The 22,076-nt window shown below is 41.2% G+C and overlaps 1 protein-coding gene across 8 annotated transcripts in view; it reads right to left on the bottom strand.

Moving 5' to 3' along the window:
- DMD (dystrophin) overlaps positions 1 to 22,076 on the bottom strand; it is a 1,918,566-nt gene that overhangs the window by 755,311 nt on the left and 1,141,179 nt on the right. For all 8 annotated transcript variants that reach the window (XR_009155503.1, XR_009155504.1, XM_058186507.1 and 5 more), the window contains 3 exons: positions 14,932 to 15,096; positions 9,819 to 9,920; positions 6,849 to 6,954 (listed from right to left, as the gene is read on the bottom strand). Coding sequence is in view for 6 of the 8 variants with exons in the window: in XM_058186507.1 (XP_058042490.1) it covers positions 6,849 to 6,954; positions 9,819 to 9,920; positions 14,932 to 15,096 (373 nt within the window). In the remaining 2 variants the exon portion in view is untranslated. The remainder of the gene's footprint in view (positions 1 to 6,848; positions 6,955 to 9,818; positions 9,921 to 14,931; positions 15,097 to 22,076) is intronic.

The following is a 22,076-nucleotide window of genomic DNA, read 5'->3' as shown; positions in this document are numbered from 1 at the left end:
GCTACCGACATTTCTACCATGAAAGATTCGCCCAGGAGACATCTCAATGCAAAGCAAGGTTTGTGACTCGACAAGAGGAGGCTTCCATCCTTAGAACTCCCCCTCTTGGCATCAAATTCAACAGGAATCCCCAGCAACTGGGATTTTTCCTCACAGACGTACTGACCTACATGCAGGAGTATGGAAGGGATCTCCCTACAGAAGATGCCAAACTCAGGGTTGTCACCCTGGCTCTAGAAGGATCAGTTGGACGTTGGATCACCAAGCTTCCATAATTTATTTATTTATTTAATTTATTTATTATTTAGATTTTTATACCGCCCTTCTCCCGAAGGACTCAGGGTGGTGTACAGCCAGATTATAAAAAACAATACAATATACAGATTAAAACAGAAAGTTAAAATAACATATTCTATAAATGGCCGAAAGTTTAAAACCATCAAATTTAACCCATAAAATTCATAAAAATACCCCAATTAAAATTGTTTAAAATTCAAAAAGTTAAAAAAAAAATTTAGGCCAGTCCCGCTTGGATAAACAAGTGCGTTTTCAATTCACGGCGAAAGGTCCGAAGGTCAGGTAGTTGACGCAAACCAGGGGGAAGTTCGTTCCAGAGTGTAGGTACTCCAACAGAGAAGGCCCTTCCCCTGGGGGCCGCCAGGCGACATTGCTTGGTGGACGGCACCCTGAGAAGACCCTGTCTGTGTGAGCGTACAGGTCGGTGGGAGGCATAAGGTAACAGCAGCATAAGGTAATAATGCAGATGCACTGGAGCTCCACAACTTCAACTATTTCATGACAGCCCTGAGACAGATATTTGAGGACCCTCTAGCCATCCAGTCACCAAGTACATCAAAGAGTTTCATGATTTGACTTGCCATGTAGATTGGCCAGAGGAAATACTCATGAGTTGGTTCAAAAATGGCTAAAACAATGACCTGTACAACATCTGTGTTGCCTGTGGAACCCCAGTCTGCCTACACAGCTGGTGTGTCTTGGCTGAAGAAGTGGAAATCGACCACTTCGACCACTCCTGGAAGAGATCCCTGCCAGAAGGGAGAAGGGAGGAAACCAAACCTCATTCTGCTCTGCCACGCTCAGCCGCCTGTTTCCATTGCGAGAAGGAAGGTCATCGCACAAACGAGTGCCATGTGAGAATGTTCACCCACAAGGGAAAGATGCAGGTTGGAGGGAAACCCTCAAAGCCACCACCATGTTACAAAGATATCATCCTGAAGACCCATGCGATTGCTGAGTTCCTGCCAGAATCAATTATGGTGCAAGGAACTCTGACCCCTCTGGTGGAAGAACCCAGTCAGTTGGAGAGTGACTACGAAGACCCTTTGGTGAATGGGATTGTCGAACCCTTTACAACCCCTATAGAACTGTAAGGCATTGCTAGATTCAGGGTGCATGAGAAATCCAATAAGCCCAACTCTGATCTTGGAATTGAGCATTCAACTAAGGCCACTAAAACCCCAGTCTCATTCTGCCAACTTAATGGGTCCATTGTAGGGGGTGCCCTGGCCACATTTGCCACTGAACCACTTGAACTAACAATGATAAATCACTTAGAAACCATTGCTTTCATTGTGACACCAGGGATGGACTGGGCCCTGGTTCTGGGGCTAACCTGGTTAAAGAAGTCGAACCCATGGGTAGACTGGACTGAGGGAACTCTCCAATTCCCTAATGATAAATTAATTTGGAATGAGGAACTCCACCAGATTGAAACACTGCAGATTGAGGAGGTAGTTGCGGCAAACAGACCCCTACCAGACAACCCCAGGGAATACCAGGATTTGATGGATGCTTTCAATGAAGTGGCCTCAGATGAACTCCCCCCCCCCATGTCTATGGATTGTGCCATCTGGAGATTATCGTCCCAGATTTTACCGGGGGCCAAACTACCCAAGCCAAAACTTTATGCAATGACTCCCCGGGAACTAGATGAATTGTGATAATTCATAGACAAAAACCTCAAGCATGGGTTCATCAAACTAGCAAGACCCAAGGTGGCTGCCCCTGTCCTGTTTCAGGAGAAGTATGGCTCATTATGTTTATTTGTGAATTATAGGAATTTAAATGCTATTTTCATCGAAAATCTTTATCCTCTACCCTTAATGAAAGACATGCTGACCCATCTGGCGAAGGGGAGAATTTTTTCTAAATTAGACTTGCGGGAGGCTTATTACTGGATCAGGAACCGAGAAGGGGAGAAATAGAAAATAGCATTTAATTGTCTGCTAGGATGTTTTCAGTTCAAGGTTTTGCCATTCGGACTCCAAGGGGCTTCCACCATTTTCATGTAGCTAATTAATGAGGTGGTGCATGAGCACTTATATAAGGGAGTTTTGGTTTATCTCGATGATATATTGATTTATACTGAAACTAAGACTCAATGTGTTAAATTGCTGTGGGGTTTTTTGAAGAAATTAAGGTCAGCTAAGTTGTTTGCCAAACTCTCCAAGTGTGATTTTCACCAAGATAAAATAGATTACCTTGGGAATAGAATCTCTCACCAGGGGGTGGAAATGGACCCTGCAAAGGTCAGAGAAGTCATTGACTGGGAAATCCCTCATATTTGCAAACAATTGCAGAACTTCCTGGGGTTCGCTAACCTTTATAGGCAGTTTATCCCCTGTTTTACCCAAATAGCATTGCCGATTATAAATCTGTTAAAAACCAAGGGGGTAGACAAACCGAAACCTAGCCAACCATTGAATTGGACTATGGACTGCCAAGCAGCATTTGAAAAACTGAAAAAAACGCTTTTCGGCTGAACCTGTTAAAACACCCAGACACAGAGAAACCATTTGTAATCCAGGCTGATGCCAGCAATGTGGCAATCAGTGCTGTTTTACTCCAAGAGAATGAAGAAGGCAAATTACCACAATGTGCATACACCTCTAGGAAGTTAACTGAAACTGAACAGAGATGGGCAATATGGGAAAAGGAGGCTTTACGGTTAGGTGGGCACTCCTAACTTGGAGACATTTCTTGAAAGGAAGTAAAATACCTTTCCAAGTATGGACCGACCACAAGAACTTGGAAGCACTCAAAACCCCACAGAAAATGTCTCCAAAATAAGTCCAGTGGGTACAGTACTTCCAATGCTTTAATTTCACTTTGAAGTATTTACTGGAAGGGAAAAACTTTTTGGCAGATGCCTTGTCCAGACTACTGCAATACAACAGTGTCAAGGCAGAAGTAATTAAGCCCATGATTCCAACCTCTCAATTAACAGCTAAGGTCATCACATGCTCTCAGGCAAAGAACGGCCCCTCCACCTTAGACAATGCCACCACCACAGATTTCAAAAAAGCCTTAGAAACAGATGAGTGGTTTAGTGCCAATAAACATACGTGCACAGTAAAAGAGGGGTTAACTTGGGTGGGAAATAAGCTGTATGTTCCAGCTAAGGAAAGGCTGAGAACTATGCAAGCTTGTCACGACTCCAAATTAGCTGGTCACTTTGGTTTTGTAAAAACATTACATTTATGCAATTCTGGAGGTCCTCACAGACAGGTGAAAACCTCTGGTCTACTGCAAACACTGGCCAACCCATTCAACACCATGGAGAGAGATCTCCATGGATTTCATTGTTGACTTGCCTGAGAGTTCTAGAAACACAGTGATCTGGGTTGTCACAGAACTTTTTTCAAAATAGGTTCATTTCATTTCATGCCAAAAGCTAAAGCCTTGGCTAAACTGTTTTTAGTCCACATTTACCACTCGCATGGGGCCCCATGACGTATTATTTCAGACAGGGGGTGTCCAATTCACACCCAAGTTCTGGAAAGCTTTTTTGAATCTACTTGGGGCCGAGCAGGGACTTAGTTCTAGTCATCATCTGCAGCCAAACGGGGCCACAGAAAAAACGAATTCAGTTCTGGAACACTACCTGTCCTGTTTTATTAATTACCAGCAGAACAACTGGACTGAACTACTGCCTTTTGCAGAAGTAGCTTATAATAATGCAGTTCACGCTAGCACAGGTTTTACCCCTTTCAGAGTGGCCACAGGGCAAGAATTTAATGCTATGCCTGAGTTACCCTCACATGAACCAGATACACCCTCCTTGAAACAGTGGATCAGTCATTTGCAAACCATTTGGCCAATGGTCCGCAAAGTCTGGAATGAAGCCAAGGCTGCCTATAAAGCACAGGCAGACAAGAAACAAACTGAACCTAAACCTTATAAAGTGGGTGACAAAGTTTACCTTTCCACCAAATTTCTAAAATCTTTGCAGCAGTCTGAAAAGTTGGGTCCTAAATATATTGGGCCTTTCCCCATAGCTTGTATCATTAACCCTGTCACGGTGGAATTACAACTCCTTAAGTCATTACAGCAAGTCTACCCCATTTTCCATTATAGCTGATTGAAGCCTGAAGTCACCTCTGATCTTTGTCCAGCTACTACCCCTGTTCCATCCCCTATTATGGTAGATGGTGAACAACATTTTGAGGTTTGAACCCAGGCGGTGGTGCTGGCTGTGGCCTAGCTAGCACCCCCCCCCATCCCTTGGCTTGCCTGGCTAGTTTCACTGCCGGCACTGTGGCTCCATAGCACGTGGTGCTCACGACCTAGGTGTTGTGCCTCATCCGCTTTCCCCGCAGCCGGGCCCGTCTTATCTGCTTCCGAACGCTGAGGAATGTCCTAACATGCCTCCTGGCCCCAGCCCTGGCTCCATGCCCAGACAGGCCGAGGAAGAAGAAGCGCCCCAGCCCCCAGCCCTGGCTCCATGCCCAGGCAAACGGAGCAACTAGACCCCTCCCCCTCCCCCACAGCATGTGAGCCTGAGGAAGGTCAATTACCAACAGCTGCAGACTGGAGTGACCCTCGCTTCAGGAGAATTGATAGGCGGTGGCAACAGAAGGAAGGGAGAGGCAGGCCTGGATAAGTGCTGAGTCATGGAGCCACACCCCATGGCCTATATAAAGGATCTGCTTTCTGGCATTCTCTGAGTCAGGCAAAGTCTACCTTATCTTGCTGAAGTCACTTTCTGGTCTCCTGCCTGCCTTGAGAACTTTGCTAGGACTTTGGCAGAGCTGCAGAGGCATGCCTGATTTGGATTTCCCTGACCCGGCCGTCAGCGGAGGAGTGGGACACGACACTAGGTAACTAGCAGTCCCCCCATCCCTAGCCTCCAGCACTGCTTCCTGTACTTCCCGAACCTTCCCGAACCTTCCTGGCACTTCCCATTGCTCCCAGCGCTTACCGTGCTTACCGGAGCTTCCCACATTTCCCAGAGCATCCCGGATATTCCCACTTGCCTCTGAATGCCAGCTGGGAAGCCTCATGACCATGCTGGCTGGGACTATGCTCACCTGACTGGCTGGGAAGCTGCATGGCCGCCCTTGCTGGAAGAACGGGGACTGTGGCCATTCAGTTTCCCAGCCAGGCAGGCAAACCTCTTCCTGGCTAATGTGGCCATGCAGCCTTCCAGCCAGCGGGGGGAGAGAATTCTCCCATCCAGCACAGCCATGTGGTTTCCTGACCCCAGCTGAATGGCCATGTTAGTCAGGAAGAGGCTTGCCTGCCTGGCTGGGAAGCTGCATGGCTGTGCTGGCTGAGAAGACACTTGCCCCATGCGATGCTGCTCACTTGCCTGTCCAGTGTCAGAAGAGAGGGAGGCAGAAAAGTTCGGCCAAGTCTTCTCTTCCTTTTTAGCCTCAAAAATACACAGAGAACAAACACGTACACGTCTCATGGTGCCGGAGGGACTCGCCCATGCACCATCTCCTTGCAGAAGGTCCCGGCACCGTGAGATGTGTGTGTGTTTGCTGTGGAGGAGTGGTCCTTCTTAACAAGCTCCAAACTGTTGCTGCAAGCCTGGGTTTCCCATATGAGTGCTGGAAGTCTGGTACTCCCTGTTTCCCTCTATGACTGGCCTTGGAAAAGCCTGCCCTGAGTGCCCTCACAATTGCATGCCTGCAGCTAGAACTGGGCTTGCTGCAGCAGCAACAGTTTGGAGCTTGTTAAAAAGGACCACTCCTCTACCCCAGTCATGTGTTTTCTAGTCTGGGCTGCTTGGAGTGAAAAGCATATGCTGCTATTCCCAGGATTCCCTGAACTGGAAGAAAATTGGCCAATGTTTGGCACAGCCAGAGCTGGGCTTGGAAGAGCAGCAGACGGACTTCAGGGCAAACGTATCTACTCCTCAAGCTTCCAATGCCTGAACTAGTGAGCTGGAAGAGAGATTCACAGTTGTGCTGGTGAGTAGCTGAGTAGGCTTTTTGCTTCCCCCCCAACCCGATCCAGCACGGCGCAAGAAATTGAGGCAGAAAAGGGGGTGTTTCCATCGGCCCTTCTCTTTTTTCCCCCTATCCTCCTTTTTCCAGCATTCGGCAGGCAGTCACATCTTTAGAGGGGCTTTTACTTTGTCAGCCCAAGGGCAGTGGTGGGGAGAGGTACATAGGAAATTGCCCTTTCTCTGCAGCATCAGTCATGTGACTGAGTGGGCGTGGCTGACTGAATGTCACTCACAGCAAGATGCCGCCCCACCTTGCCATGAGTGATGCCAACTTGGCCACGCCCATTCAGTTACATGACTCACCAAGCCTTGCCCACCAAGCCACACTCACAGAATCGGTAGTAAAAGAAATTGAATCCCACCATTGCAGATAAGGTGTCCAATACCTTACCCTATACTTTTTCAGTACAACAATATTGTAATGTTACTATTGTTCTTAACATTATATTAGGGAAGCTATTCAAGTACCGCTTGAATATAGTTGTAATGTTAATGCTATAGAGCATTATTGTTATTATAGTTACAGTAGCATTAACTTTAATACTCTGGGTTAACTTTTACCCGTGAATGTTTTAAATTATTAGGTACTTACCAGCCTCAAAAGGCACAACTGGAACTACAGTCCTTGGATTTTCTTTTAGAGCTTGGATTAAATGATTTACTGTTTTCCAGTCAGTGTTTAAATCCTCCAATTTTTTCTAAAAATTGCAAAAAAAAGAAGCCTATAATTAAAAGTTTCATAAAAATCTAGCATTTTAAGATAAATATTTCACCTTTATAATTATTTCTTTTAATTTCTATTCTTATTTGGTAATTAGTAGTTCAATGTTCAGGTAGAATCACTGAGTTGAAATAGTTGATCATCTAATGTAATCTCATGCTGAGGTAGAGGCACTCCACTACCAGAGGCCTCTGGTGGCTCAGACTGGTAAGACAGTCTGTTATTAACACAGCTGCTTGCAATTACTGCAGGTTCAAGTCCCACCAGGCCCAAGGTTGACTCAGCCTTCCATCCTTTATAAGGTAGGTAAAATGAGGACCCAGATTGTTGGGGGCAATTAAGTTGACTTTGTATATAATATACAAATGGATGAAGACTATTGCTTAACACTGTGTAAGCCGCCCTGAGTCTTCGGAGAAGGGCGGGATATAAATGCAAATAAATAAAATAAAATAAAATTTCTGAAGGCTCTCCAACATATTTGTCCAAATCTGTAATGGCATTACAAGCCAATCTATTCAGTTTCGAAACTATTTATACTATCTCCACAATTATTTTGCACAGGAATCTTTATCTAGGATTATAAATTTTGTGCACAAGTAAAGTAAAGATAATAGTGGAATAAGATATATTACTGACTGAATAGTAGCATTATATAAAATACTACTGAATGTTTTTTAATCTTTCATTTATCAAAACTTGGAGTAAAATATTAAATCTTGTGTGCATGACTGTTCTTACTTTGTACATCCAGAACAAAGACTGCATGCAGACTTTTGTCAAATATGATAATATTAGAATGGAACAGAAGGGCCACAAAAGAAAATAAATTTGGGAATAGTTATGATATAAAAATATGACCTTTACTTTTTCCCCTTTCCATATCAAATCAATAAACTGTTTCTGTTTATTGCCACAGAAGAAGAAATTGAAGAAATTTAGGAAGGAAAAGATATAAATAAAAATAGAAGGGATATCTCTTTTCCTTCTTAAATTCCCTAATATATAAATAAACAGAATTCTTTCCTATTTGTCTCACATAGTATCCCTAGAGTATTAATATTACTTTTTTTGTCTTCTGTGATCATGTTAAAGAATTTTAGCTAAAGCTACTTTTTAACCACCAAAGTTCTTAATTTAAGAAATTAATACAGGTGAAACTCAAAAATCAGAATATCGTGCAAAAGTTCATTTATTTCAGTAATGCAACTTAAAAGGTGAAACTAATATATGAGATAGACTTGTTACATGCAAAGCGAAATAGTTCACACCTTGATTTGTCATAATTTTGATGATTATGGCTTACAGCTCATGAAAACCCCAAATTCACAATCTCAGAAAATTAGAATATTACATGAAATCAATAAAACAAGGATTGTACATAGAATAATATCAGATCTCTGAAAAGTATAAACATGGATATGTACTCAGTACTTGGTTTGGGCCCCTTTTGCATCAATTACTGCCTCAATGCGGCGTGGCATGGATTCTATCAGCCTGTGGCACTGCTGAGGTGTTATGGAAGACCAGGATTCTTCAATAGCGGCCTTCAGCTCTTCGGCATTGTTCGGTTTCATGTCTCTCATCTTTCTCTTGGCAATGCCCCATAGATTCTTTATGGGGTTCAGGTCAGGTGAGTTTTCTGGCAATCAAGCACAGTAATCCTATGGGCACTGAACCCGTTTTGGTACTTTTGGCAGTGTGGGCAGGTGCCAAGTCCTGCTGCAAAATGAAGTCAGCATCCCCATAAAGCTCGTCTGTGGAAGGAAGCATGAAGTGCTCCAAAATCTCCTGGTATACGGCTGCATTGACCCTGGACTTAATGAAGCACAGTGGACCAACACCAGAAGATGACATGGCTCCCCAAATCAACACAGACTGTGGAAACTTCACACTGGACTTCAAGCATCTTGCAGTGTGTGCCTCTCCATTCTTCCTCCAGACTCTGGGTTTTTGGTTTCCAAATGAGATGCAAAAGTTGCTCTCATCAGAAAAGAGGACTTTGGACCAATGAGCAACAGACCAGTTCTTTTTTTCTTTAGCCCAGGTAAGATGCTTCTGACATTGTTCGTTCTTCAGGAGAGGCTTGACAAGAGGAATACGACATTTGAAGCCCATATCCAGGATCCGTCTGTGTGTGGTGGCTCTTGATGCACTGACTCCAGCCTCAGTCCACTCCTTGTGAAAGTTCCCAGCACTTTTGAATGGCCTTTTCCTGACAATCCTCTCCAGGCTGCGGTTGTCCCTGCTGCTTGTGCACCTTTTTCTTCCACACTTTTCCCTTCCGCATGACTTTCTATTAATGTCCTTTGATACAGCACTTTGGGAACATCCAACTTCTTTTGCAATTACCTTTTGAGGCTTTCCCTCCTTATGGAGGGTGTCAATGATGGTTTTCTGTACCACTGTCAGGTCAGCACTCTTTCCCATAATTGTGACTCCTATTGAACCAGACTGGGAGACCATTTAAAGGCTCAGGAACCCTTTGCAGGTGTTATGGCTTAATTAGCTGATTAGAGTGGGACACTTTGTGCCTAGAATATTGAACTTTTTCACAATATTCTAATTTTCTGAGATTGTGAATTTGGGGTTTTCATGAGCTGTTTTCATTAGTGACTTTTAAGGTGCATTACTGAAATAAATGAACTTTTGCACGATATTCTAATTTTTTGAGTTTCACCTGTAAATAATTTTAACAGAAAGCATAATTTTTATTTCTTTGTAGTGTCCTTGGCTCTGAATTTTTAATAGTTTTAAACAGATCACATTAAGGACAAGTTTGCAACAGGAGAAGTATAATCTATCATGCAGTAATGAGTATTACTAAGGTTGTTTCATTACCGTTACTGATTGAGTAGCTGGTTTTTCTTTATATAAATGACGTCCTTTAGACAAAATTCCTTCCACATCTGGCTGTTTAGATTTTACAGTTGCTTCAATTTCCTGAAAAAGCAAAAACAAAAGTAGTGTAGCTCTATTCTGAACAATAAAAGAATCATATCTGAAATTCCCCAAGGAGTTGTATTCTAGATAAAGTAGTAATCAAAAATGTTTAGCAAAACACATTTTTTTAAAAAAAACCTGAAGCAACAATAGTCCTTATGTCTTAGTGACTGAATATTACAGAAATAAATCAAAATAAAATTGATACAGGAAATAAGATATATTTAAAATAATATTTCATTAAACTGACTTGTCAGAGTCAAAAAGTTATTAGACCAAAAAGAGACTCTAACATCAACCACTACTATCACTAATATTTTCTTAGCTAAAAACATATTGTTTTTAATTCTGAGATATTTCCTGAGGGGAAAATGGATTACTTTTTTTGTTTTGCTATAAAGATATACTTTTTAGTGACATCTATTCTGTTAATATAACTAAATAAGCTTTTTCAAAGATTTTTTTCAGCCCTAACAAGGTGCTAGCAAGTTTTATATTTATAAACAATAAATAAATAAATAAGTGATCTCCATGCTTTGCCTGCTCTCTCCGACTCTCAGCTGTGCTTTAGAAGCTGTTTTTCAGCCCAAACAAGGCTCTAGCAAGTGAAGCAATCTTCCGTGCTTTGCCTGCTTTTCTCATTCCTTGTGTCTCCAAAGATCAGCTGTGCTTTAGAAGCTGTTTTTTTATCGCCAAGTAGGGGATAAAAAGTATGCATGCACGCTCAAAACCAGCAAATTAATGTGCTAAAGCTGACCAGACTCAGGATGCTAGCCAGATGAATACCTGGTAGGCAGATTTTTTTGAAATGAAATTGTGAAATGCAATCTGATCAGAAACAAGAAATTTGACAAGCCTAATGTACAATGCTTGATAGTAGCATTATAAAAAGACTTTTCCATGGAAGCGGCTCGAAGCTCCCATATAACTCCTATCCTGCGCAGGCTGAACTAGCTTCCAGTTGCCTTCCGGGTGCAATTCAAGGTGTTGGTTATTACCTTTAAAGCGCTCCATGATTTAGGACCGGGTTACTTACGGGACCGCCTGCTGCTACCGGTGGCCTCCCATCGACCAGTGCACTCCCACAGAGAGGGTCTCCTCAGGGTGCCGTCGGCCAGACAATGTCAACTGGTGACTCCCAGGGGGAGGGCCTTCCCTGTGGGAACTCCAGCCCTCTGGAACGAGCTACCCCCAGGGATACGCCAACTCCCTGACCTCCGGGCCTTCCGGCGTGAGTTGAAGACTTTTTTATTTCATTGTGCAGGACTGGCCTAATAGTTTTTTAATGGGGGTTTTTTAATAGTTTTTAGAATTCTCAGCCTATTTAAATTAATTTTTTTAATTTGTTTTTAATTTTTATATTTGTTGTTCTTAGTTGGCTGTTAACTGCCCTGAGTCCTCCGGGAGAAGGGCGGTATAGAAATTGAAACAATAAATAAATAAAAATGTTTAAATGCTCAGAATTTTTAAATCTGGCAATCTTATGTCAAAAATGGCTAACATGATATGAATACCTTTGAAACACTGAATTCTGTGGCATGGATTTCAAGAACTACAAGAAAACAAAACATTAGTTGTTCAGTGAAGTCTCATTCGAACATTAACAAAAGGTTTCTCATAGACTCTCAAGGAAATATAAAAACTTGCTGGATTTGTGATTATTCCCCCCCCCCTCCACAATATTGGAAGCGGTTCGTCTGCTAATGGAAGCAGCTATCTGTTAACATAGGTACCTTCTAAAATTTTAGCAAGTACCAGTATATATTTTTGGGAAACAGTAACAGTCGTATTTTAAAGTCATTGTACTAGCTTTTTACTGTGGTAATAAGTCCAGTTTAGAGACCACTGTAGGGTCTCTATATAGCTGTAGGGATTTTGCTCCCTTAGGAATTGTGTTGCCTTTTTTTATGCTTCCTTTATGTTGCTCTACATAGACAAATTATTAAGAAAAATCAGTTAAGGAGTAGAGCTTTAGAAGATGGTGAGGGAGGAACTACTCTGAAGAAACAGATTGATTCTCAATGAATATTCACTTTGGCTTTTATCAAAATAAAAATGTACAATTTGCTACAAAAATCAAAGGATGGAGACAAATGATTTAGTTGCAAATCAAGGACATTTATACTTTTAAACATAGCCTTAATAGGTTATATTCATGCTATCTTAATTACCTTTATTTCCCGCTGAAAATAATGGAAATGTTAATCATGCCATTCAGTTCATTACTTACTTTTTGAAGATCTTACATTTTTGAAGATCTCCAGAGGTCCAGAAGAGGCTGACCCACTGGCAGAGAAGGCAAAGTGTTTTATTCAGAAGATGGTGAAGCTGTAAGAACATGAAATCTAAGGAAAACATTTTCACCAGCTTCTGAGTAAAAGACTTCAGCTGGGGCCATGTGGCCAGCAGGCCTAGGCCTGGACTAGGCCACAGCAGCCTCCTGCTTCTGGGATTGAGGCAATATACACTTGGTGAAGAAAAATGGCCCAGGAATTTCTTCTTCTGTACATGCCAATAGTACGGTCAACACATCCCCTTACAATATATACCGATACTGATTGTTTCCTGATTGCTTATTGACTATCATTAAGTGTTGTATCATTAAGTGTTAAATTTGTACCCTATGACTATCATTAAGTGTTGTAAGTGTTATACCTTGATGAAGGTATCTTTCCTATTCTATTCTATTCTATCAAAAAAGAAGGAAGGAAAAAACATCCTGGAAGATGCAGCAGAGTTGTTAAAGATTTTTTTTAACATAGTAGCTGTCTTGGAGGAAAATAAAGGTGTTATAATAGTTTTTGAGACCACTGACCTAAGGGTTTTTTGTTTGTTTGTTTGTTTTTAATTTGAATTTATATCCCGCCCTTCTCCGAAGACTCAGGGTGGCTTACATTGTGTAAGGCAATAGTCTCATCCTATTTGTATATTTATATACAAAGTCAACTTATTGCCCCCCCAACAATCTGGGTCCTCATTTTACCTACCTTATAAAGGATGGAAGGCTGAGTCAACCTTGGGCCTGGTGGGACTCGAGCCTGCAGTAATTGTAATTGCAGGCAGCTGTGTGTTAATAACAGGCTGCATTAGCCTGGTGAGCCACTTCCCAGCCCTTTCAAATGACACATGCTATATATTTTTTTTTAAAAAGTTTTTTTTTTATTTCTTATAAACACATTGTATTGTACATTCTCTTATTCATGGTTAATCACACATATACATATATTTTTAAAGAAAGAAAGAAAAAGAAAAACTATTTTTTTAATTCCATTCAGGGTTGCTCTTCTATCCTTTCTTTTCTCTCATTTTACAACAAACCTTCTCCTCCTTTCTTTCCCTTCCCTACCTTCTTCTCTCCTCTGTTTTGGTCAAAGAAAATAAAATAATTACTTTTGTTGTTACATGGACTTTGTGCTTAAGGTGGAAAAATTGAAACTTTTGATTTTGGGTTTTACTGATTAGATTGATTTGTTTTTATAGAAATGGCTAATTTATATTATTATGGAAAAGTAAAACTTTGAGGTCTGATGTTAATGCTTTATTCTACTGCAACAGAGGGAGGCGGAAGTCAACACTTTTTATTTCTCCCTCCTTCCCTTGTCTTTCCCCTTCTCCCCCCCACTATGTCTTCCTATTTGCTTATTGTATTTTATTCTATAATCTAATCTATAATCTAATCTATAATTTTTATGTACACTGAGAGCATATGCACTAAGACAAATTCCTTGTGTGTCCAATCACGCTTGGCCAATAAAAAATTCTATTCTATTCTATTCTATTCTATTCTATTCTATTCTATTCTATTCTATTCTATTCTATTCTATTCTAATAAACTGTTTAAAGAGAAAAAACAAAAACAAATGACACATGCAAATGCGGCAATGAGCTGCTGTAAGCTTATTTGCTAAGAGCCTGACAAGACTGCACTGCAAGAAGCTTTACATGACAAGAAAGATAAAGTTTACAAATTTTTGAGAAAATGTGACTTTTATAATGGCAAACAACAAGGGAAATAAATTTGAGAAGAATTAAATAATTAAGGTTATTTGGAAAAAAGAGAGTTGGTGTATACATTTGTGTATATATACTCACATATAAACCTATCTGTGAATAAGCCCATCAATTTTTTAATCAAAATATCATGTGAAATGCGCCACCTGCAGATTAGTTCACCCTCTACATTTTCATAGCGGCTGTGGGATGGTCCACCCATCCACCCTGATGTTATCACGTCCCATTTTTGACACTCTGCGCATGCACGGAAGGCCCTGCATATGTGCACATGCTCATATTTGTGAACCAGTAGCGAAGGTAAGTGAATACTACCCCTGGTTTTTAAGTTTCACAATTGTTTTATTGTTGTTGTTAGTCTTGAAGTCATGTCCAACCCATTGCGATCCCATGGACAATGTTCCTCCAGGCCTTCCTGTCCTCTACCATCCCCCAGAGTCCATTTAAGCTCACGCTGACTGCTTCAGTGACTCCATCCAGCCACTTCATTCTCTATCATCCCCTTCTTCTTTTGCCCTCAATCGTTCCCAGCATTAGACTCTTCTCCAGTGAACCCACAATTGGTTTATCTGTGGCTAATTCACAAATTATCCATTTTTCATGATATTTAGCTTAAAAATCCAAAGGTTATATTGGTTATTAAGGTTATATAAAGGTTATATTTTTAATACTTTTAAAAAGTATTACCATATATACTTGTGGGTTGGCCTAACTGAGATAAGGTGAAATAAGGTGAATCCCATTTCTGTATTTAGTTATACTTAATAGAAGTGGCACATGGTTAAAATGTATATTTTAACTAAAATGTATATTTTAATTAAAAATGAAATAACCAAATAATACAAATGGATAATTACATAACATTTAAATAACTAAACAACTATTTATGACTGCATCATTGTGTCTTGTACTACTTTTTTATAAAGAAAATAATTGAATTTTAAATAGATTTTACAATGTATAGATAAATATTTAGAAAAACATCCAAATTAAACATTACCTTAATGTCAAAAGTTCCAGGTTGATCCACTTGATTGTATAGTACCAATTGATCCTTGATGGGAGTAAGCCACAATCTTAGCTGACTTAACTGTTGTTCAAATTGATTCAAGTCACTTAATATACATTCAATTTCTTTCTCTTTGTCAGGCAGATCTTTGGATACCTTTAAAATATCAAAAATTCATTTGTAAGATAAAACTATAACTCAGTCATATTATTTTTTACTATATATAGTAGTATAGTATCTCTGTGTGTGTGTGTGTGTGTGTGTGTGTGTGTGTGTGTGTGTGTGTGTGTAAAATTTTAATTAGGAGTATGCACTTCATTATTATTTACATAAACAGAGAAACTAATCCATCTATTTTAGATGATGTGATAACTGAGATACCATAAGCGAATGGGAGGAGAGGTTTATAGGTAATTCATGATTAATGATCATTTATTCAGTGACCTTTGAAATTGTAATGGCACTGAATATGGACACTTATGGCCAGTTCTTGAAATTGAACTCACAGCTGGTTCAAAAGGTTACCATAGTCAATGGTATTAAAGGCTGCTGAGAAATCAGAAGAGAAGGATGGTTGCACTACCCCACCTTGCTCTTATCAAAGATCATCCACAAGTGTGCCCAATGCTATTTCTGTCCCATAACCGGGCTTGAATCCTGACTGAAAGGGGTCCAGATAATCCATTTCATCTAAAAACCCTGTGTAGCTGCCAAACAACCACATTATGAAGAATGGCTGCAGGATTTGGGTTTGGCTAGTCTAAAGAAAAGAAGAATTAGGGGTTATATGATAGCAGTAATCCAGTATTTGAGGGGCTGCCCCAAAAAAGAGGGGGGTCAAATTATTTTCCAAAGCACCAGAGAGTAGGACAAGAAACAATGGCTGGAAACTAATCAAAGAGAGAATCAACCTGGAATTAAGAAATAACTTCCTAACAGTGAGGACAATTAACCAATGGAACAGCTTGCCTCCAGAAATCGTGAGCGCTCCATCACTGGATGTTTTAAGAAGAGTCTAGACGCTAGATAGTCACTTATCTGAAATGGTATAAGTTCTGCTTGAGCAGAAGACTGGACTAGAAGACCTCCAAGGTCCCTTCCAGCTTATTCTATTCTATAAAAAATAACCTTCCCTAAAACCAAAAAATGGAAGACTGGACTAACATTGTTTTTTATCTGTTGTCTTTTATTTTTTAGGTTTTACAAGATAGACATTCCACATAGTTTTTACAGATTTGTTTTTTAATTTCTCATTTAATTACTTGCTCATTTAATCACTTAATTTCTTTGAATAAGCTTTATTGTACAAATTTATTAATACCGTAACTTTTTCAGTTCATAATACTCATTGAATGAAGATGATACAAAGACCAATGTCAAAGTTATATAAATAATTTCAAAATTACTTTCAAAATGCTATCTTTCTAAAATACAGGATACTAGGTATGACAAGTGTAACTGTGCATTGATAAGCCATCATTATTTATTTATTATTAGTGGTGATATATTTCTGACTGGTTGGCGTTGCAGCAGACGGATATGGGATAGTGGAGCTCCACCGAGCTTTGCGAAACCCAGCTGATACCTGTTTGCCAGGAGACCCTTTGGGGCCAAAACCACCCTAAGGGCTGGTGAAGAAAGGAGGGATTTTTCCTTTTGGGAATTATAACGGATTGTACAGGGATTGAGACTAAATTGATTTTGAATTTAATAACAGCAGCAAGACTGTTGATTGGACAATACTGGAAGAAAGAAGAGGTACCTACAATAGAAGAATGGATACTGAAAGTCATTAATTTGGCTGAGATGGCTAAAATTTCAGCGTTTTTAAAAGACAATACGCAGGAAAGATATTTAATTGAATGGAAAAAATGGATTGATTATCTACAAAACAGATATCAGATTAAGAAATATCAGATTGCCTTTGAATAATTAGAAAGTTATTTTATGTAATAGGGGGAGTTGGGAGATGAAAAGCTTTGGATGTGGTTATTTGGATTGGAAGGGAAAATTTTATTCTATGTTTGTTTTATTTTTAACTATACCTTGTGATTGACCCGTGAAGCCGGGGAGGGAGGGTTTTTGGGGGAGGGGAAAAGGGGGAAAATGTTTTTGTTTTTTAAAACTCTTTCAATAAAAAAAAAAAGAAAGAAAGAAAGGAGGGATGCTTTGCAGATTGTGAGGAAACAGCAATTTCCTCATTTGATCCAAAGAATCCCTCCAGATTGGCAGCAGAGACAATGGCCATTTTGGCAAGACCGAAGCTGTGACAACCAGGACAAGAAGATTATAAACTGCAGTGGTGTGGACAGAGGTTTGGAACTGGGTGAGATGACTTTCAACTTCTATATTAGAGATTTGAACCCAAATAAAAGAATTTTCTTTTTTTTAAAAAAGGACTCTCTGAAATGCGAAGAAAGCAGCGATTTAACATAGAGAGAAAGATTTCAGACACAAAAGTGAACCAAACATTTAATAGAAGATTATGAAGTTTTAAAATATAGAAAGCCTAGACTGGAACTTGTAGTAGTCTGAAAAGTGACATAATTTGCAGATAATAATGTCTGATTACCAGAAGAAATTGTATAAAGAAAAAGGAATTGTGTTTTTTCCCCTCTTTCTACTCAAGCAGTTTGACAGTCAGTTGTTCTATCTTTGCTCTGTTTGAGGCTGGAACTTAGAGCTGGGGTGCCATCTTCTGATGAAAGAAGATAACAGAAGAAACAGAAGAAAAACTAAGAGGAGAAGAAAGGAAATAGTGAAAGGCAAACAATACCTGGAAGGCCTCTTTATTTTGGTTCCATATCTACTGGCATTTTGGCTGCTTGGAAGTATTTAGTAAACCTTTTGAAGATTTTTAAGGCAAGATGAACTATAATTAACAAGAAACATCCTTGAAACTGAACACTGGATTCTGTGAATTAAAGAGATTTGGGGAGATTTGGTGGGCCAATTTGGATTATTAATACTATTTGATAGAACACCTTATAAAGTGGAAGAAGAAAAATTAAACAAGACTTAAAAATTTGGATAATTTAGAGGGAGCAAATTGGAAAACTTTAAAGACTATAAGTTTAGGGGATTTTGAGGAACAGTTTTAAGACTGAGTAAACTTCACTAATATTGGCATTTTTGGGGTTTCTGGGCAATTGGGATATTGGTGGAATATTGAGTAACTTTCTGCCTATTAAATTACTACAAAATGTTTCAACAGGGGAAGACAAATACAGTTTATAAAGACATATTATTGATGTTTCAATGTATTCAGGAAGATATGACAAGGAATCTGATGCAGGATACAGATATGAGACTAGAAAACCCCCAGCAAATGACAATAAAGAATGAACAAAAAATTCAGAAAATAAAGGAAAAACCAGAAGGAGCTAAGGAAAGAATAGATAAATCAAAAAATGAGACAAACAGATAAGGATATGGAAAAGATATTAATCATTCTTAAAATGCAACAGATAAATAGATTATTTTTAAAGAGTTAAAAATATAGAAGAGAATAAAGAGAAAGATCTCCCAAAAGTGATGAAAGAATTACAGATGGGTGCTCTAGAGTTCCAACAGCAAGAGATAGGTATTGAGGCAGAGGAAATACTTAGATTAAATAAGCATGATGTTAGGAGATACAAGATCCCAAGCGAGAAACATGAAACATTTACCAAAAGCTCAATAAGAGTTGAACTTTTAAAAAGGGCAAGAGATGATGGATAGATATAGAATACTTCTTAATATGATGGCTATTTTATTAAGAGGTAGAAAAAAGAGATAGAAAGTAGAAATAGGGTAAATAGTATTATGTATACTGATATATAATAGAATGTATTATAATCTTAATGTAAACACAAATGCTAGAAGTTGAAAGATTATGACTTTGTATATCTAAATAGTATCATTATTATTAGTATTGTATATAAAGTATATTGACACATACAATAAACTGTTCACTAAGCACTTATGGATGTTAAAGAAGAAACTATAGATAAAATTATTTTTTTTTAAAAAACCACAGAGAAAAAAGTCTAGAAGTTTATTATTTTAGTTGCAGTTTATAGTCTTTTCAACTGATAGCTTATGATCTCTATGGCACTCTTCATTATGACAGTTTGGCATATAGATTAAAGAGTAAAGCATATTAAATGCCTAATTCAAACTTGTTTTTAAGGTGAAAGACTGAGTATTCAGAAACCGTTAAGATTCCCACTGTCTGCCCCATACCAATCCTAATTATCAGTGGTGAAATTCAATTTTTTTACTACCAGTTCTGTGGGTGTGGCTTGGTGGGCATGGCTTGGTGGGCATGGCAGGGGAAGGATACTGCAAAATCTCCATTCCCACCCCACTCCAGGGGAAGGATACTGCAAAATCCCCATTCCCTCCCCACTCCTGGGGGAAGGATATTGCAAAATCTCCATTCCCACCCCACTCTAGGGCCAGCCAGAGGTGGAATTTGCTGGTTCTCCTAACTACTCAAAATTTCCGCTACAGGTTCTCCAGAATCTGTCAGAACCTGCTGGATTTCACCCCTGCTAATTATTTACTGTTAAATTGCTGTATTAATATAGTGATGCAACACCATCTTATGATAGTGTATTATTTCTCCCACCCAGACATTTCATTTAAGCAATGTAGATATGGAATTATCAAGAGAAATGCACAAGTATTTATCACTATATACTGCAAATTGTAGCCAGAGGATTATATAATGGAATTGCTATAATTTTACTTATTATTCTACCTTACGTTAACTCTAATCTCTATTTATTTATTTATTTATTATTTAAATTTTTATTACGCCCTTCTCCCGAAGGACTCAGGGCGGTTTACAGCCAGATAAAATAAACAGTCCTATTACAAAATAAATACTATTAAAATACCACTAAAAACTTATTCAATTTGGCCGCAATTAAAATTTAGCAAATAATAAAACCCATTAAAAAACCCATTAAAAACCCATCAATAAAACCCATTAAAAAACCCATAAAAAACTAACCCAGTCCAGCGCAAATAAATAAGTGAGTTTTGAGCTCGCGGCGAAAGGTTCGGAGGTCCGGAAGTTGACGAAGTCCTGGGGGGAGTTCGTTCCAGAGGGCGGGAGCCCCCACAGAGAAGGCCCTTCCCCTGGGTGTCGCCAGACGACACTGTCGCGCCGACGGCACCCCAAGGAGTCCCTCTCTGTGAGAGCGCACGGGTCGGTGAGAGGTATTCGGTAGCAGCAGGCGGTCCCGTAAGTAACCCGGCCCTATGCCATGGAGCGCTTTAAAGACGTTCACCAACACCTTGAAGCGCACCCGGAAGGCCACAGGTAGCCAGTGCAGCCTGCGCAGGATAGGTGTCACTCGGGAGCCACGAGGGGCTCCCTCTATCACCCGCGCCGCTGCATTCTGGACCAACTGCAGCCTCCGGATGCCCTTCAAGGGGAGCCCCATGTAGAGCATTGCAGTAGTCAGGCGAGGCGTCACAAGGGCGTGAGTGACTGTGCACAAGGCATCCCGGTCTAGAAAGGGGCGCAACTGGCGCACCAGGCGAACCTGGTGGAAAGCTCTCCTGGAGACGGCCGTCAAATGATCTTCAAAAGACAGCCGTGCATCCAGGAGAACGCCCAGATTGCGCACCCTCTCCATCGGAGCCAATGACTCGCTCCCGACAGTCAGCCGCGGACTCAGCTGACTGTACCGGGATGCCGGCATCCACAGCCACTCCGTCTTGGAGGGATTGAGCTTGAGCCTGTTTCTCCCCATCCAGACCCGTACGGCTTCCAAACACCGGGACAGCACTTCGATAGCTTCATTGGGGTGGCCTGGTGTGGAAAAGTACAGCTGGGTGTCATCAGCGTACAGCTGGTACCTCACACCGAAGCCACTGATGATCTCACCCAGCGGCTTCATATAGATGTTGAACAGAAGGGGCGAGAGAATGGGCCCTGCGGCACCCACAAGTGAGGCGCCCCGGGGTCGACCTCTGCCCCCCCGTCAACACCGTCTGCGACCGGTCGGAGAGATAGGAGGAGAATCACCGATAAACGGTGCCTCCCACTCCCAATCCCTCCAACCGGCGCAGCAGGATACCATGGTCGATGGTATCAAAAGCCGCTGAGAGGTCTAATAGGACCAGGGCAGAGGAATAACCCCTATCCCTGGCCTCCAGAGATCATCCACCAACGCGACCAAAGCCGTCTCAGTGCTGTAACCGGGTCGGAAGCCGGACTGGAGCAGGTCCAGATAGACAGTTTCCTCCAGGTGCAGGGGAAACTGATATGCCACCATACTCTCTACAACCTTCGCCGGCGGGTTGGAGACCGGACGATAGTTACCTAAAACAGCCGGGTCCAGGGAAGGCTTCTTGAGGAGGGGCCTCACCACCGCCTCTTTCAAGGCGGCCGGAAAGACTCCCTCCAACAAGGAAGCACTCGTAAGCCCCTGGAGCCAGCCTCGTGTCACCTCCTGAGTGGCCAGCACCAGCCAGGAGGGGCACGGGTCCAGTAAACACATGGTGGCATTCAATCTACCCAGCAACCTGTCCATGTCCTCGGGAGTCACAGGGTCAAACTCATCCCAAACAACATCACCAAGACCGCCCTCAGATACCCCGTCTGAATCACCACAATTTTGGTCCAGACCGTCCCTAAGCTGAACGATTTTATCGTATAGATAACCGTTAAACTCCTCAGCACGTCCCATAGCGGGTCATCCCGCTCCCCTGGTGAAGGAGGCGGGTCACCCGAACAGGGCAGCTGGGCGGTTATCTGCCGGCGCAATGAGGGAGGAGGCGTGGGGCGCCTCGCTTCCCTCAGTGCCACTAGGTAGGTCCTAGTATAGGATCTAACTAGTGTCCGATCAGCCTCTGAACGGCTGGACCTCCAGGAACTCTCTAGGCGTCTTCTTCCGCGTTTCATCCCCCTCAGCTCCTCGGAGAACCAAGGAGCCGGTTGGGATCTGCGCCGGGTCAGAGTCCGCAAAGGCACGACACGGTCTAAAGCCCCAGCCGCAGCCCGTTCCCAGGCTGCAGCTAGTTCCTCTGCCGTGCCGTGAGCCAGACCCTCAGGAAGTGGCCCAAGCTCCGTCCGAAACCTCTCTGGGTCCATCAGGCGCCTGGGACGGTACCATCGTAGTGGTTCCGTCTCCCTGCGG

Source organism: Ahaetulla prasina, chromosome 5 (assembly GCF_028640845.1).
Source record: "Ahaetulla prasina isolate Xishuangbanna chromosome 5, ASM2864084v1, whole genome shotgun sequence".
Taxonomy (NCBI): domain Eukaryota; kingdom Metazoa; phylum Chordata; class Lepidosauria; order Squamata; family Colubridae; genus Ahaetulla; species Ahaetulla prasina.
Note: the sequence above shows the minus strand (reverse complement) of the source record. Positions and strands in the feature narration are given on the sequence as shown.